Source organism: Plectropomus leopardus, chromosome 23 (genome assembly GCF_008729295.1).
Source record: "Plectropomus leopardus isolate mb chromosome 23, YSFRI_Pleo_2.0, whole genome shotgun sequence".
NCBI classification, from domain to species: Eukaryota; Metazoa; Chordata; class Actinopteri; order Perciformes; family Serranidae; genus Plectropomus; species Plectropomus leopardus.
Window position 1 is genome coordinate 15,327,706 of NC_056485.1, and position 14,826 is coordinate 15,342,531.

The 14,826-nt window shown below is 40.6% G+C and overlaps 1 protein-coding gene across 1 annotated transcript in view; it reads right to left on the reverse strand.

Moving 5' to 3' along the window:
* The window catches only part of arhgef40 (Rho guanine nucleotide exchange factor (GEF) 40), a 49,774-nt gene that overhangs the window by 12,409 nt on the left and 22,539 nt on the right, over positions 1-14,826 (reverse strand). Inside the window, exons 12-22 of the mRNA XM_042511909.1 lie at positions 14,436-14,534; positions 13,855-14,006; positions 12,203-12,341; positions 10,605-10,724; positions 8,649-8,840; positions 7,039-7,548; positions 6,390-6,769; positions 5,719-5,968; positions 4,944-5,033; positions 2,829-3,035; positions 60-239 (exon numbers count right to left, since the gene is read on the reverse strand). Of these exons, the coding sequence (XP_042367843.1) occupies positions 60-239; positions 2,829-3,035; positions 4,944-5,033; positions 5,719-5,968; positions 6,390-6,769; positions 7,039-7,548; positions 8,649-8,840; positions 10,605-10,724; positions 12,203-12,341; positions 13,855-14,006; positions 14,436-14,534 (2,319 nt within the window). The remainder of the gene's footprint in view (positions 1-59; positions 240-2,828; positions 3,036-4,943; positions 5,034-5,718; positions 5,969-6,389; positions 6,770-7,038; positions 7,549-8,648; positions 8,841-10,604; positions 10,725-12,202; positions 12,342-13,854; positions 14,007-14,435; positions 14,535-14,826) is intronic.

Below are 14,826 nucleotides of genomic sequence, written 5' to 3' on the forward strand. Positions count from 1 at the left end.
GTGTGTGTGTGTGTGTGTGTGTGTGTGTGTGTGTGTGTGTGTGTTTTCGAGGTGTGCACCTTGATGCTGTGTTTGTAGCTGTAAGAGGTGCGTCCCGGGCCGGGGCTCTTCTGTTTAGTGAAGATGACAACATGCTGGTAGAGGAAAATGTTCCTCACGCCCGCCCGCTTCCTCCGATTCCCCCCGCACACCGTCAGCTCGCCGTGCCGCACCAGCTCGCCGCGCTCTGCCACCGGGATCTGAAATCACACACACACACACACACACACGTTAGGATGCACTTATCTTGGCCTGAGGCCCAGGCCGAGGGCTCTAATCTGCAAATGATACCATCTTAATTTATATCTTAAGAGGCCATTTAGCCTTGAACTGAGTTTTAAATTATGGGGCTTTTTTTTTTTGGCCAGTGGGTTGAAATATTTCCCTTTTTTTTTCACAATCTAGATTCATTAATTGCCTTGAAACAAAAAATAATATTGAAAAAAGTGCAGATGACTTTATTAGATTCTTAAAACAAACGGCTTTGGAAACAAGTGAAATTATCTCCCTGGAACACTTTAAAGGGCCAGCATGTACAAATTCATTACTGAGTACCACAAAAATGAATAAGTGCTCATCTGAAAGTCTTTGCACAAGCTTATTGATGCCTTTATTACCTGGCAGGAGCTCGTTTTGGGCTTCAAACACTCCCTCTCTGGCCTGTTCTTTGTTTCCAAGCAAAATCTCCCCTTCACCTACTCCAATTTTCGATTTGGAGTTGCGAGACATTTCAGCGACAAAGACTGAAAAGCCTTATTCTCGAGTCAATAAAGAAAAGGACAAAGCAGTATTATAATTACAGTGCCGTGCATGGTGACAGGCTGAATTCCCTCTTCACTGGGATGCTTCTTTCTGTTGGATCTTTGCTCTAATTGGCCAGCTGACTCACGGCTTTTGTGAAAATATGACTTTATTGTTCATGTCAATTACAGGGTTAAAGGACTTTGCGATGTTGTGGCGACTCGAACCAGAGGCGGGGAGAGTTTGACAAAGTCAAATCTTACGTAACGCTCCTTAAGGACTTGATACGAGAGGCTTGCAAAGACACAAACAAACAGTGCTAACATTTTCTCAACCGTAACCGCTCTGCCAATAAAAATTAAAAGGACTGATAATTTACCAGCAAATGGTCACACACAGCCTTTATTTTTAAACCCCTAGAGATGTGTGGGTCATGATATAAGTGATGCTTCACACACATTATGAACACCCACATACACACACGCACACCTGCACTTACGGTCTTTTCACTTGGAGAGCTTTTGCAGTGCGATTTGAAGTAGCTCAATGGGAGTGTTTGTGCTGCCGTAATCTCTCCCCTCGCTCGAAAGGGGGAGGAGAGGATGGTGTGTGTGTGTGTGTGTGTGTGTGTGTGTGTGTGTGTGTGTGGGAGTAAAACGTTTGTCACGACTAGCTCTGAATGACACTGCTGTGTCAGAGTGGCACAGTATGGGGCAAGTGGATGTGGTGTTTTCTGACAATTTGATAAAGGTTAAAGCTGTATTTGTCAAATCCATACGAACTGACAAAGTGGTACCAAACTGTCTTCCTATTGGTCTGTCTTTTCTCCTACTTTCTTTTATTTTTTAAATTTTGAGCAAGTTAAAGACAATAACTTTCCCTGAAAAAGCCAAAACAAAACACAATTCAAAGGAGCAGAATGGTTTGCAGCTATGTTATTCTCTCCTGGATTTTAAACCAGCACAGTTTAATGTTGCTGTCTTCCCTTAAGGGTAATTTATGTGTTTAATGTTCAGATTGTCATTGGAAAACCGCCCCATGATTCCAAGCACCTACATTATTGTCTCCTGGATTTTATGTTGACACTTTAAAAGTTGTTTTTTTCAAGACAGTTAAATTGTTTCATGTTCAGATTACAGTATAACAGTTTGCACCTACGTTATTTTATCTCTAGATTTTTCCTTGACACACACACACCTCTAAATTTGTCTTTCCTTTGAGACAATTTAGTTGTTTAACATTGAGATTTTCACTAAAAAAGAAAACACAATAACGTTCTAGAGGCACAGCGGTTTTGCTCCTACATTATTTTCTCTTGGATTTTACATCAACACGCCTAAAAGTTGTCATGTTTCCAAATGAAAAAACATGTTGGTTAATGCAGTTCACAGTAAACTTTGTCTCTTTGTGATGAACAAACCTCACAATACAATCTTCTTAAACACTTAAAAGTTTTGGTGTTTTCTTAGAGGGAATTTAAATGTTTTCGATGTTAAATGTTTTCTGTTTAGATTTCATCAAAAAAAGCAACACAGTTCCAAAGAGCATTTCGGTTTACTGGTGAATTATTTTCTCCTGGATTTTAGGTTTGCACACTTAAAAGTTGGTGTGTCTCCCAAAGGACAATTTTTTTTCTACTTAGATTTTCATAGAAAAATCAAACCACAATTCGAAGAAGCAAAAAGGTTTGCTCCTGTATTATTTTCCCCTGGATTTTACAATGACACATTTAAAAGTTTTCATGTTTCCTAATGGAAGAGGATTTTGATTAGTGTTATTATATGAACTCCGCGTCCAAAAGATTCCTTTGAAGTGCATTTTAAGAGCATTTGACCTTTTTAAAATGCTACTAAATACTAATTAATTCCCTTTTTTTGAGCAAAAAAATGTAAATAATGAACTCTCAATGAAAGGCAGACGAGCAACACAATTCCATCTCTCCCAGCTGCCTGACCTCGTCAAAATGACTTAGTTTCTTCCCCTCTGAGAGAAGAAAGTGGGACTTGATTCACAGTTGTGGAGTCATAAACTGGGACAGGCGTTCTCACCGGACATCCGACGATGAGGTCACTGGCCCGGAGGTCCTCGCCGTGCCGCTGGGCGTGTCTCAGGATGGAGAGGGCGGAGTCAGAGGCTGGGTTTATCCCTCCCAGCTCCTCCAGAGCCTCGCAGTATTGCTCCAGTCTCTGAGTGGGAGCCTGGAGACAGTGAGGGAAGGAGAGAGGGGAGAGGGGGGAGGCTGGGGGGAGTTTGGACTGCAGGAGAGGGGAGAGAAGATTGACATTGCAGGAAAAGTAAAAGTTAGACCTAGATTTCTCTTTTGGAGTCTCAACATAATGTTCAGACCAGAAGATATGTTATACAGCGCATAAAAATAACCCACAGTAAAAGGCAGTGTAAAATATGGATACTGACCCAGATTTATCTACCATAATGCATTGCAAAGACCAAAGAGGGTAAATTTAGACCAAGCGACAATCTCGGGGGCTAAAAAATGAAGCCAATAATCACGTGCTAAAAATTGCAGTTCCTTGAATGGCCACTTGAGGCTGGCTCCAAAAGTGAGTCAGTCTGTTTAAAAAAAGGCTTTATAGCTAATAACAACATTCATGACAACTGGTATGGATGATGATTTTTATACAACGAACCGGTTAAATGTTATTAAGGCTCAAAGTTGAGCATAATTACGGCCGGTTTGAGCGACAGGTGTGTGAAGGCTGTTTGAAAGTCGCTGGAAAGTACAGACATAGCCACTATGTTTTTGTGTTTCTAATGTGAAATATATATTATGTGTAATGAGACGCAAGGGCATAGGTTTTATTTTGAAGGTGGGAAAAAAAAAGGGAAAAAAGGGTGTGTGGGGGTCCTCAAACAGAAAAACACATCAAACACTTCCTGCATTCTGGTGATTTTTTTTAAGTGCACAAATTTTTAAAAAATGTATATTTTCTAAATATTGAGGGGCAAGTGTCCCCTGTGTTCCCCCTAAATCTACGCCTTTGATAAGTGAAAATGAAAGAACAAACATATTTAGGTTTTCTCTTTTTTTATGGTTACGAATTAAACTTTTTACAAAACAGCTTTGCACCCATAGCTTCATATTTCACAACATAAATAGTTAAAATTACACATCACAATACATAAAAAAACAAATATCAGCAAACCAAACGGAATCTGTTTTTGATGATGAGCCTTTTTTGTCTGTCACATGAGACATTTTTCATTGGGATAATCATTTTTTGTGGTCGTTATATCTCAAACTAACTTGATTTTAATGTCATTTCCTGGCCGAGGAAATGCAAACATAGTGCAAACATAATGACATCTCAATCTGTTCCTTTCTTTATGAAATCCCATTCTCCTTCTGGCTTTCCACTCATCACAGAAACCACGTGAAAGTAGCCACATGTGCTGTTCCCGTCATCATCCTCATAACAATCATGACCGCCATCCCCAAAATGATCGCCATCATCACGTCCATCACGATAACCATAAACCCTCCTGCAGCCATAATCCACAAGCTGTTTTAAAGCTGCTGCTTGACTCGACATGAGCTCACACCGCCTCCTGGTGGTGCCTCCTCAGAAAGTCTGCTCCTTTATGAAAACACTCAACAACTTGAATGAGATCTTAAGCACTGTGATCTCTCCTTGTAAAGTCCTCTTAGTAATCTCACGATGCCGTCGATGCATTAGTTTTAGTTAATTGTAGCTTGCAAGCTCAAATTACTTTCCCTATAATCCGCCTTTAATTGGCTTTTCTAGTGTACATTAAACATGTAATTAGCTTTACTGTATACAGCTCATTTTTAATTGCAGCAACCGTTGAATAAAGCAACTTTAATTGCTTTGTGCTTGTGATGTGCTCCAAAATTACTCATGATGTTCTCACATTGTGGTTTTAACTGATTTTCTAGAAGAAAATAAACAAATAAAAACCTCATGACCCTGACACTCTTATTATGTGGAGATTCAGGAATGTTTGATCATCAGCGAGAAAGGAGGGCACTTTTCTTTAATTGAAATTATGTTTACTGGAATAAGAAAAGCAAGAAGACACGGGTTGAACTCAAACACTTCTGATGTAATCTCTGTGGGCACAACACGCTGTTGTTTTAAAGATTCAAGGATCTGATTAGACCACAGCAACATGATGAGATTTACCTTAAAGAAGTCGGCAGCTTGTGTGACCAGCGGAGAGTCCAGTTCTGGTTTGCTCCTGATGTAGTGGGAATACTGCAAAAACTGCTCCCGCTGTATGTGGAAAAAATAAATATAAATGGCGGAACATAATAGAAAATTTTCTATAAAAAAGGTTCTTTTTATTGCCTTAAATCTAAACTGATCGCAAAATAAATAAGTTAAGGAAACAAAGGTTTATTCCAAGCCATTTCTAGTCAATTTGGAGTAAAAATCTGTAACATTTTTGTATAAAATGTCTGCATGTCTCTATGTATGTACCACAAAAAAAGGATTCCTTTAAAACAATTCAAATTTCAACAAAATATGTGCCACGTTTACATGATTTTGTGAGGTTTGACTTAAAATCTTTGTTTCCAAACTAACCTTTTTCTGCCCAAAAGTAAAAAGAAAACTTTTATTTACTCAAACTGTCTCAAAATTCTACATAAAAGATTTCTTCAGTAAAGTACAATGATGAAATAATGTTTTGTTTTGTTTTTTTTGATTGGCAGAAATTGGCATCTATAAAAATGAACCTTCAGTGGAACGATTCATATCTCATTGACATGCGGGGGCTGTGATGAGGGGTTGCAAGTACCCGCTGCTTTTTTAATGGGCCACAAGCCAGAAAGTCCTGGGACTCTTAGTTTAAACTGTTCAAATCTTGTCCAAACATGATGCTGATAACAGCTTAACCAACATAAACAAGGTCAAGATTTTAAAAACAATGTTTTTTTCCCAACATTCCTCAACTTACATATTTGCTGAAACAGTCCTGTTGCAACAAGCTCTGCACAAGAGCGCCCTCCATGGCAGGGAGCAGGTTCTGTGAGTGAAAGCTGCTCAGGCTGGCCCAGTTGGGGAAGAGGGTGTCTGCCTTCCCCCTGATGGAGGCCGGGGTGTCCGAGAGCTCCAGTAAGGGGAGGTATGTCTCTTCTACCCCCTTCAGGACGGCCACATACTGCCTCTCTGAGCTCAGCATCCGACACCAGAGCAGGTACAGCTTACTGCGGAAAAACAAGGAGATGTGATAAGGAGGACAGGGAAATGGATAAGTAAATTTGCAAAAGAGCAAACAAACATGGGAGACAGAGGAGAAGCGGAAAAGAAGTGGGAGTGAAGATAGCAGTAAGCAATGGCCAGAGATCAAACAGTTAGTAATGATAAAATTATCTGAGATTGCACGCTGACTGATAAAATCGCTCTGAAACAGACTTCAGCTGTACTTAAAGGATCCCAAAAAGGATGAATCTCTTCTCCCTTTCATCTCAGCTTTTCCTCTTCTTAATGTAATTTATAATGTTGGTCTTGTTTTGGAGTTTTCAGCCAACTCAGAGCTTCTCCAGCTTATTTTCTCACACAGCAAAACACACACAAGACGGACTTCTTATAGAAACTTAAAAAAGAAAAAGAAGTAAAAAGACATACCTCTGCGCCGTTGATCCAGCTCTATCTGTCCCGGTCTCCCTCTCAGTCCTCCCGAGCAGCACGTGTTGCCGTGGCGACCCTGTATGGTCCACCACCTCCTTGCTGCTCACCTCCACCCCTCTGATTAACACCCCTCCTCCTCCTCCACCTCCCCCTGAGCCCCATCCAGGGATGGCTGCAGCCATGCTAGTGGTAATCACTGGGTCAGCTACTGCCCGTCTGCCCAGCCAGGACATCGGGGAGTTGCGGCTCGCCCCGCCCACTGGTGACTCAGCAGGTTTTGGGGTGGCCGTGCTTCTGCGAGGAGCCAGGAGAGCCTGGAGGTCAAAGCTAGGGTGGCGCTTCCTGGGGGGTTTGGGAGGGAGCGGGGCCTCTGTGGGCTGAAAGTTGAAGGACATAGTTATAAACATGACTATAATGATTTTTTTACCTCTTAACTAATTTGGTACAATACTAGTTAAAAAAAAAATAATAATAATAATAACAATGCTCAGAGCATATAAATAAAACAAAAAATAGCAGCTTTAATGATGATTTTGAAATAAAAAAAACTCCAGTTTATTCTTGTAATTTTAGCCCCTCAAAGAGGGTATTTTTGAGGATAAGCAGACAGACAAGATATTCAATTAATATCAAAGCACAAACTCACACTTTTCTTTGCCGGATTCAGAAGGTTCTGCAGGAACTTCCCTCCTCCAGCCCCGCCGGCCCCTCCGCCCCCTGCTCCCTCCTTCTTATTCCCTTTCTCCTCTCCTATCTTCAGTGTGGAGCAGGTCTGTGGTCTGAATAGCGATGCCAGGGACCCCCAAGACTGCAGCCCGCCCTCACTTCCTCCAGCTCCCAGTCCCCAGTCGCCCTCCCCCTCAGGACCCATCAGGTCCCAAAGGCTGCTGGCGGACGGCGTCTTTGGCTTGCCCTGACCCTGATTCTGCGCTCTATCCGGCTGAAGGAAGCGGGGTTTAACCTGTGCTACAGTCCGCTGGTAGCGCTCTACGGTCTGGGTCCAGAGATCCAAGAGAGCCCCGCCGCCCAGCTCTATGGCTAAGGAGCGAGCATCCTGGAAACGAGACGGGGGGATGGGAGGGAGGGACGCCAAAGGGCAGGTCGAAGATGGGGAAGAAGAGGAGGAGGAGGACACCACCTCGCACCACTGGGTGGCCTGCAAAGGAGACGAGAAAGAAAAGATGACTCTTGTTTGCCTTTAGGAAGATTAAAAGCATTAATGTGTGATCATAACTAGGGATACAAAATATTACGTCATCGGTATCGGCCATTATTGGCTTTAAAATGACATCTCAGAATCGGCCAACGTGCTAATTTCTGCCAATATGACAAACCCGATTATTATAATTTATTTTTTATTTTTTTGACAAAACATTAATTAATGATACAGCATAGATAACAAAGCGACATATCTGAAAGATATACCAGTATGTGTGAAGAATATACATAATATTGAACACATTTTTAAAAAAATAAATAAGTTAATAAATGAAAATGAAACTAGATATACCAGCACATAGCTGTACGCCTCTGCACACCGGTCAAGTTGCACCCACAGTCTAACACCCATGTTTGCTAAAACTGGGTGCTTCACACTCAGAAGATCTATAAAAGCACAACAGTTTCAAGGTGGTTCTTGAATTATGGCCAATAACATGTTGCATGAGATTACTGCAACCTTGACCTTTTAACCTTCAAACACCAGATTCTAATCAGTTCATTTTTGAGTCCAAGTGGATGTTTGTGCCAAATTTGGAGAAACTCCCTCAAGGCCATCTTCAGATGTTGCATTCATGAAAATGAGATAGAGGCAAGGTCTCAGTGACCTTGACCTTTACGCACCAAATTTGAATCAGCTAATCATTAAGTCCAAGTAAACATTTGTGTCAAATTTAAAGAAATTCCTTTAAAGTATTCTTGAGATATCGCATTCAAGAGAATGAGACCTTGACCTTTGACCTACGACCACCAAAATGTAATCAGCTCACCGCTGAGTCCAAGTGAATATTTAAGCAAAATATGAAGAAATTCCCTCAAGGCATTGTTGAGCTTTTGCATTCACAAAAATGTGATGGGTGGATGAACAACCCCAAAAAACCTTCTTAGAGGCATAAAGAGTTATATTCAGTCAGAGGGTTCGGATTGAATTTGTTTTTATTTACAGAGAAGTTGATCAGTATTGGTTATTGACCAAAAAATCCAATGTTTTGCATCCCTAATCATAACTTACTGTGTGCGTGAGAGACAGTTTCCTACCTCAGTCAGTGTGGACAACAGCCTCTGTGTGTTATCCAGGGTGGTCCAGCAGTCAGACAGACAGTGAGACATGTCTCTCAGCTTCTCCCTGACCGGAGGAAGTCGGATCTGGACGTCACTCAGGCCCACCCAGTCCATCTCGCACCATCCCTCCAAATCACTGAGCACCGACAGAGTCTCGCTGTGCAGATCCTAAAGGAATCAGGGAGATCCGCTGTGAGGTCTTTGCCTGGAAAATCCTCAAGTGTTTACTGTAGAGACCTGACAATCGTGCACTCGGGAAATAATGAATGGAATAATGGCAGCCGCCTCTGCTGGGAACGAGCTGACAAAACTTCTACAAGAATGAGCGAAATATACCACCGAACGGCAAAGTGGGCTCAAAACACATCTGTTTACATTTTAGTTATTGACTCCTGAAGTATTTCTGTAGTAATTGAGAGTAACATGTAGCTTAGGGGTCTTGCGGGGCTAATAATCCAATTGTTCTCAAGGAGGTCGTTAGAGTGCCTCCATATAGAGAGACGAGATGAAACCAAAACCTCTGCATTCAGTTCCAGAAGGAAAAAAATCTCATTCAAAATCACGTAAACAACTGAAAAAATGCAAACTGCATCATTTCTAGCCCTCGAAAATAACCCTGCTAATCAGTACGTTGTGCTATTCAGCCCATTTGTCTAAACAGGGGTAGAAAAACTAATAGAAAAACAATGTAATATTGCAGTTTATATAACATGTCCAGTTTTACCCAGTGCAACATCTGCTGAACAGATTCCACTTTGACCACAAGTTGTAATTACAGGATAGGTCTGATGGTAGGAGCTAAAACATGAAACAGAAGTGCAAGCAGAGACTCTGTTATGTCACTCATGCATCAATATCTATGCAATATATTATAATAATATATAAGAATATTAGCTAACATTAGCTACAATAAGTTTTTGGTCATATACCAGACCAAGTAAATCTTAAACAGCAAAACCTTTGACAGTTTGAATGAAGCCACATTTTTATCTGACTGCTTAATTAATTCAGCTTGTAAGTAATATGTGTGTGTGTGTGTGTGTGTGTGTGTGTATATATCATTTTTTGGTAGGAGGAGGTGTACTCTTTGCTTTGTAAATTTATTACTCTAAACTCTCCAGTGACTTTTATTGCATAGTGTGCACTCATTTGGTCTTCATCCATTTTTCTTTTTTTGCATCCTTTTCTTGTGCAATAGTATAATGGCATCTGACTGGAGAGTTAGCGTGTGTGTGTGTGTGTGTGTGTGTGTGTATATATCATTTTTTGGTAGGAGGAGGTGTACTCTTTGCTTTGTAAATTTATTACTCTAAACTCTCCAGTGACTTTTATTGCATAGTGTGCACTCATTTGGTCTTCATCCATTTTTCTTTTTTTGCATCCTTTTCTTGTGCAATAGTATAATGGCATCTGACTGGAGAGTTAGCGCCACCTACTGTTTATCTCAACGAACCAACTCCCAATATTCAGTAACATTAGTGGATGGTAAAGCACGTAAATTCATGTTTTCCTTTGCCAATTTTCTGAAAAACAGGTTAAAATTTGCTCTGCACTGGAGCAATGGAAACCTAATTATAAATGAGCTTAAAAGCTACAATGTGTTGAAGTTTTATGTAATCGTATAATCTTCAGAATTATTCTGATGGGCAAACTTAATGTTTGTCGCAAAATGAGTCACTACTGGTGAAAATTGCTGCAGTCCATGTGCCTACGTGTTATTTTTAATACTACCACTAAACGGCGCCAAAGTAAGAAATTTCAAATTTGACCTATAGTGGCTTTAATTCTAAGAATCATACTGTGCTTTTGAGCCAAATACATATTTGAATCTAACATATAATATACACTGTGTATGCAAAGAACTGTATACATAAATGCAGACTATTCTATGCTGCACAAAAGGTTCAACAAATACCAAAAAGTAACTCTCACATTGGCTGTTTCTCTGAATGTCTTGAATTTCTGCTGCTTGAGCGAGAGTCTGCTGAGGGACAGAGGCGGGTCCTTGTAGTCTTCCAGCTGTGACTGGACTTGCTCAATCTCCTTATCACACTGGGGTAAAAGAGAGATAGAGAGAGGGGGTGAGAGGAGGACACAAGGCATTTACTGTACATGGGGGACAAAGAGGGACGTGGGAAGAGAAACCCTGCGGAGGAGGGGAGTAGTTCTCATGAAGCGGAAAGAGATATGGAGGAGAGATCACATCTTTTCTTTGACCAGTGTACTATATTGCACTGGGCATCTGTCTTGTTGTGAAGAAGAAGCATATCTTCGAAAAGACACAAAACAGCAAATCAGGGAGTTTCCGAGGTAATCCCTGCTGGGAACTGCGGAGAAAAAAGGGAGGACGGGTGGAGTCAGAGCAGTGACAATACGTCATGCAGAGTGCACTGCTGGACACTGAGCAGCTGCTAATAGTCTGCCAGGTCTGTGAAAACGAAACTAGAATTTTGAATCAATTCAGTTCGTTCATGAGTTCAAATTTGTGCCAAAATTGATGAAATTCCCTCAAAATGTCCTGAAGATATCATTTTTGTGAGAATTTTTCATATGCAAGGTCACAGCAACCTTAAACTTTGACCACCAAATTCTAATCAGTTGATCCTTTAGTCCAAGTGGATGTTTGTACCACATTTGAAAAAAACAAATCCCATAAGGTGTCCTTGAAATATCGCATGAGACAGATGAGGACTTCTGACAACCAAAATCTAATAAGCTAAATCTTGGGTCCAAGTGGAGGTTTGTGTCAAATTTGAGGAAACTCTCTCAAAGTGTTCTTGAGATATCACATCCAAGACGATGAGATGGACACAAGGGCACAGTGACCTTGACCTTTGACCACCAAATTCACATTAGTTGATCCTTCAGTCAAAATGGACGTTTGTGCCATACTTAAAGAAACTCTCTCAAGGTGTTATTGAGACATCACATTCAGGAGAAAGAGACTGAAACAAGGTCACAGTGACCTTGACCTTGACCTTTTGACCACAAAAATGTATTATATATATACTTTAATTCCATGGTTCTGTTTCTTGCACTGTTACACTGTTACTTGTGTTACTTGTTTTGTTTTGCACTGTAAGACTCATACTTTTTATATTTTATATTTTATATTTGTATCTTCTATTTTATCTGTTTTCTTTTTCTATATTTATGTTGCACCAACCCACCAGAACAAATTCCTCGTATTGTGTTAACTATACCTGGCAATAAATCTTTTTCTGATTCTGATTCTGATATATAGCTATATTAATCAGTCCAGGTGAACATTTGTGCCATAATTAAAAAAAAATCCCACAAGGTGTTCTTGAGATATCTTGTTTACAAGAATGAGACGGTCGAGGTCACAGGGATCTTGACCTTTGACCATGAAAAATCTAATCAGCTCATTTTTGAATCCAAGAAACTCCCTCAAAGCGTTAAGATACTGTGGTCACGAGAATGGGAATGACGGACTTCCCAAAAACATTATGCCAAGGCTGTTGCCGGCATGGAGCCATAATAAAACCACACTCTTCCTCCTTGCATACCTTCTCCAGTTTGTCCACCAGCCCCGCTAGTCGTCCCAGAGCCTCCAGGTCACGGCCTCTCTGGTTGGAGACTCGGACGAGCCGGTGGAGGGCGTCATCCACGCTGTCGTAGAGTTTAGAGGTTGCAGCAAGAGCAGCCCTGATAGGAAAAAAGTAAAAAATTACCAGGCAATTACTTATAAATAGGAGCAAGAAGTTTATTTGTTTATTTCTATTCTAATGACAGAGAGAACTTGCCAAAAACTCACATGTTTTGGCTGGTAGGAATGATGTAATTATGAAAAACAAAAAAGCTTTGCAGACCAACTGCCGGGCAAAAAAGGAATCAAATCAGCAATCAGCCTATACTTGTATTTGGCCTCATTCTTGTACTGACTGAGCCAAAACTCATTACTGGATGAGACGAACAGCTACAAATACAGCAGTCTTTAGATCATCTTTAGTTCTGTAGTCGGGCGCAAACAAACAAGCGGCACCGCTCTGTCCTCCATTTGATGTTAAGTTCACATTCCTTTTCTCCTCCGGCTGGTTTTCATTTTTTTGGGGCTGAAAACAAACAACTTTGTTTTCACGATGAGGAGTATTTTTAACCTATAACTCATTTTGACAAAAAAAATCCCTCAATCGAATACAAGAGCTGAGGAGGCAAAGGACATGCAGATCCCTTCTGTGCCCCCCGGGACCGAGCTGCTTGTGTGAGGTGGTTTCTGCATGTCTAAGTATTTGCCCAATTAGAATTGTTGTGTTTGTCATGACGTCTTTGTATTTAAAATAGTCCTACTTCAATAGGCCTCTGTCTGATGTATATTCTAGTGGTATACACTCTCATTAGCATCAGAACAAAAAAATGCAGACACACACACCTCTACTGTAAGTAATGACTCTAAATTTGTCTTTTAAAGGATAACGTTGGTATTTTTCAATGTGGACGTGATTTTTTTCCCATGCTTTTGTGTCCAAGTGACTAATAGGAACAAGTGAAACTATTCCAGTATTGAGCAAGACAAAAAGGCTGAAATATTAACACCCAGGGTGTGGTTACACCATCTTTTTACATCCATTAAAATTGTTTGTTTTTGCCACTGACAGGCTGTTTATTATTCAAAGTGTTTGACAGCATTATGGAAAGAAACAGTAAACTGTCACGAAAGATACCGGACTGGTAGAAATGGGTGCGATCCGTCGGGCTTTTCTATTCTATTTTGGCCTTTATCTCTATCTTTCTGCAAATAAAAGAAATGGCATATGAAAAGATGTTAGCCAGATGATGGTGAGAACTTTAGAGATCATGGGACGTTTTTTCGCTCACAGTATTGCTGGGAAACTATGATGATCCAATAATATCGTTGAAAATACTATATATTTATTTCAGTTGTCAGAAATATGTGCATTTTCTGGAGGCCTTTTGATTTGGTATAACTTAAGGTAATAACTGCCTGTTTGCTTACATTTAAGTAAATAAAAATCTAAAAAACTTTATTTTTTAACTTCTAATACTAATGAGTAATTTATCAGTAATCTGAGTCCCTTAATACCCAACAACAAGACACGTTTTGTCTCAAATCAGCAAGAAGGGAAACAAAATTTGTGAAAATAAACAGAAAAAAAGCAGCAAAAATTGTAGTGCACTTAAAGCATTTGGCTTCTAGTACCTGCAGTCTGGTGACTTCTGTGCCAGTCCAGATGCGCTGTTGGTGAGTCCTGCGAGCCAGGCCCCGCCCCTTTGCTGTGGCTCGGTTAAGCGTTGGTCGGCCAGGACGCTCGCCATGAGCTGCCTGTGTTTGTCGATGCTCAGAGGAACAGCCTGAAGAAGAACAGCGTGTTTATTAATGTTACTGTGGAGAATCATCAAACTGCACACGGTGAAATATGTCCCTGGCATCTCTGTGACACGCACATGACAATCGCGTGTCATTAAATCACTGGTACACTGACACAGAGAGGCTAGAAAGCACGCCATGTTAGACTTCTGTCGGAGTTGAAACGAATAGATCCACATACCAAGCAGCTACCATTGAAAGGATTTTATATAACACACACACACACACACACACACACACACACACACATATATTTATAACCCACGTAATCAGAAAGGCTGCAATAATGTGACATGAAGTCCATGAGTAAAAAAGGACGAACTTTAAAGAGCAAAAGTTCGTCTAAAGTGGATGGGACATGACAGAGTATTAAATCCCCCCCAAAAATAAAAACTCATGTTAGATTTTTATACCTTGATGTTGTCTGGCATTGGCTCAGTGTCCATTGACTGCAGTGCCTCTCCGAGGAGTGCGAGGGCGCTTTCACAACGCTCTGTGAGACTCTCCAGGCTCTGAAGGAAGAAAAAAGTATTTTTTTTACCATCAAATTACCTTTAACACAAACAGCAATATGTAAACAGACACAGGGTAGTGTATAAATTTGATCAAATCCCTTCTTTCTTTCCGCTTTTTCAAAATCCATGAGAGAGGTCAGACAAAGTGCATGGGGACAGGAAAATGTTTTCATCTGTTTGGATAAAGAAGTATAAACTGTCTAGGGAAGAAAAAGCCATTAAGATTCTTCTCAGACCTTCTTTCCTTTATTTATCCTCCACACCCAGTTCATCAAAATTTTCTAAAATC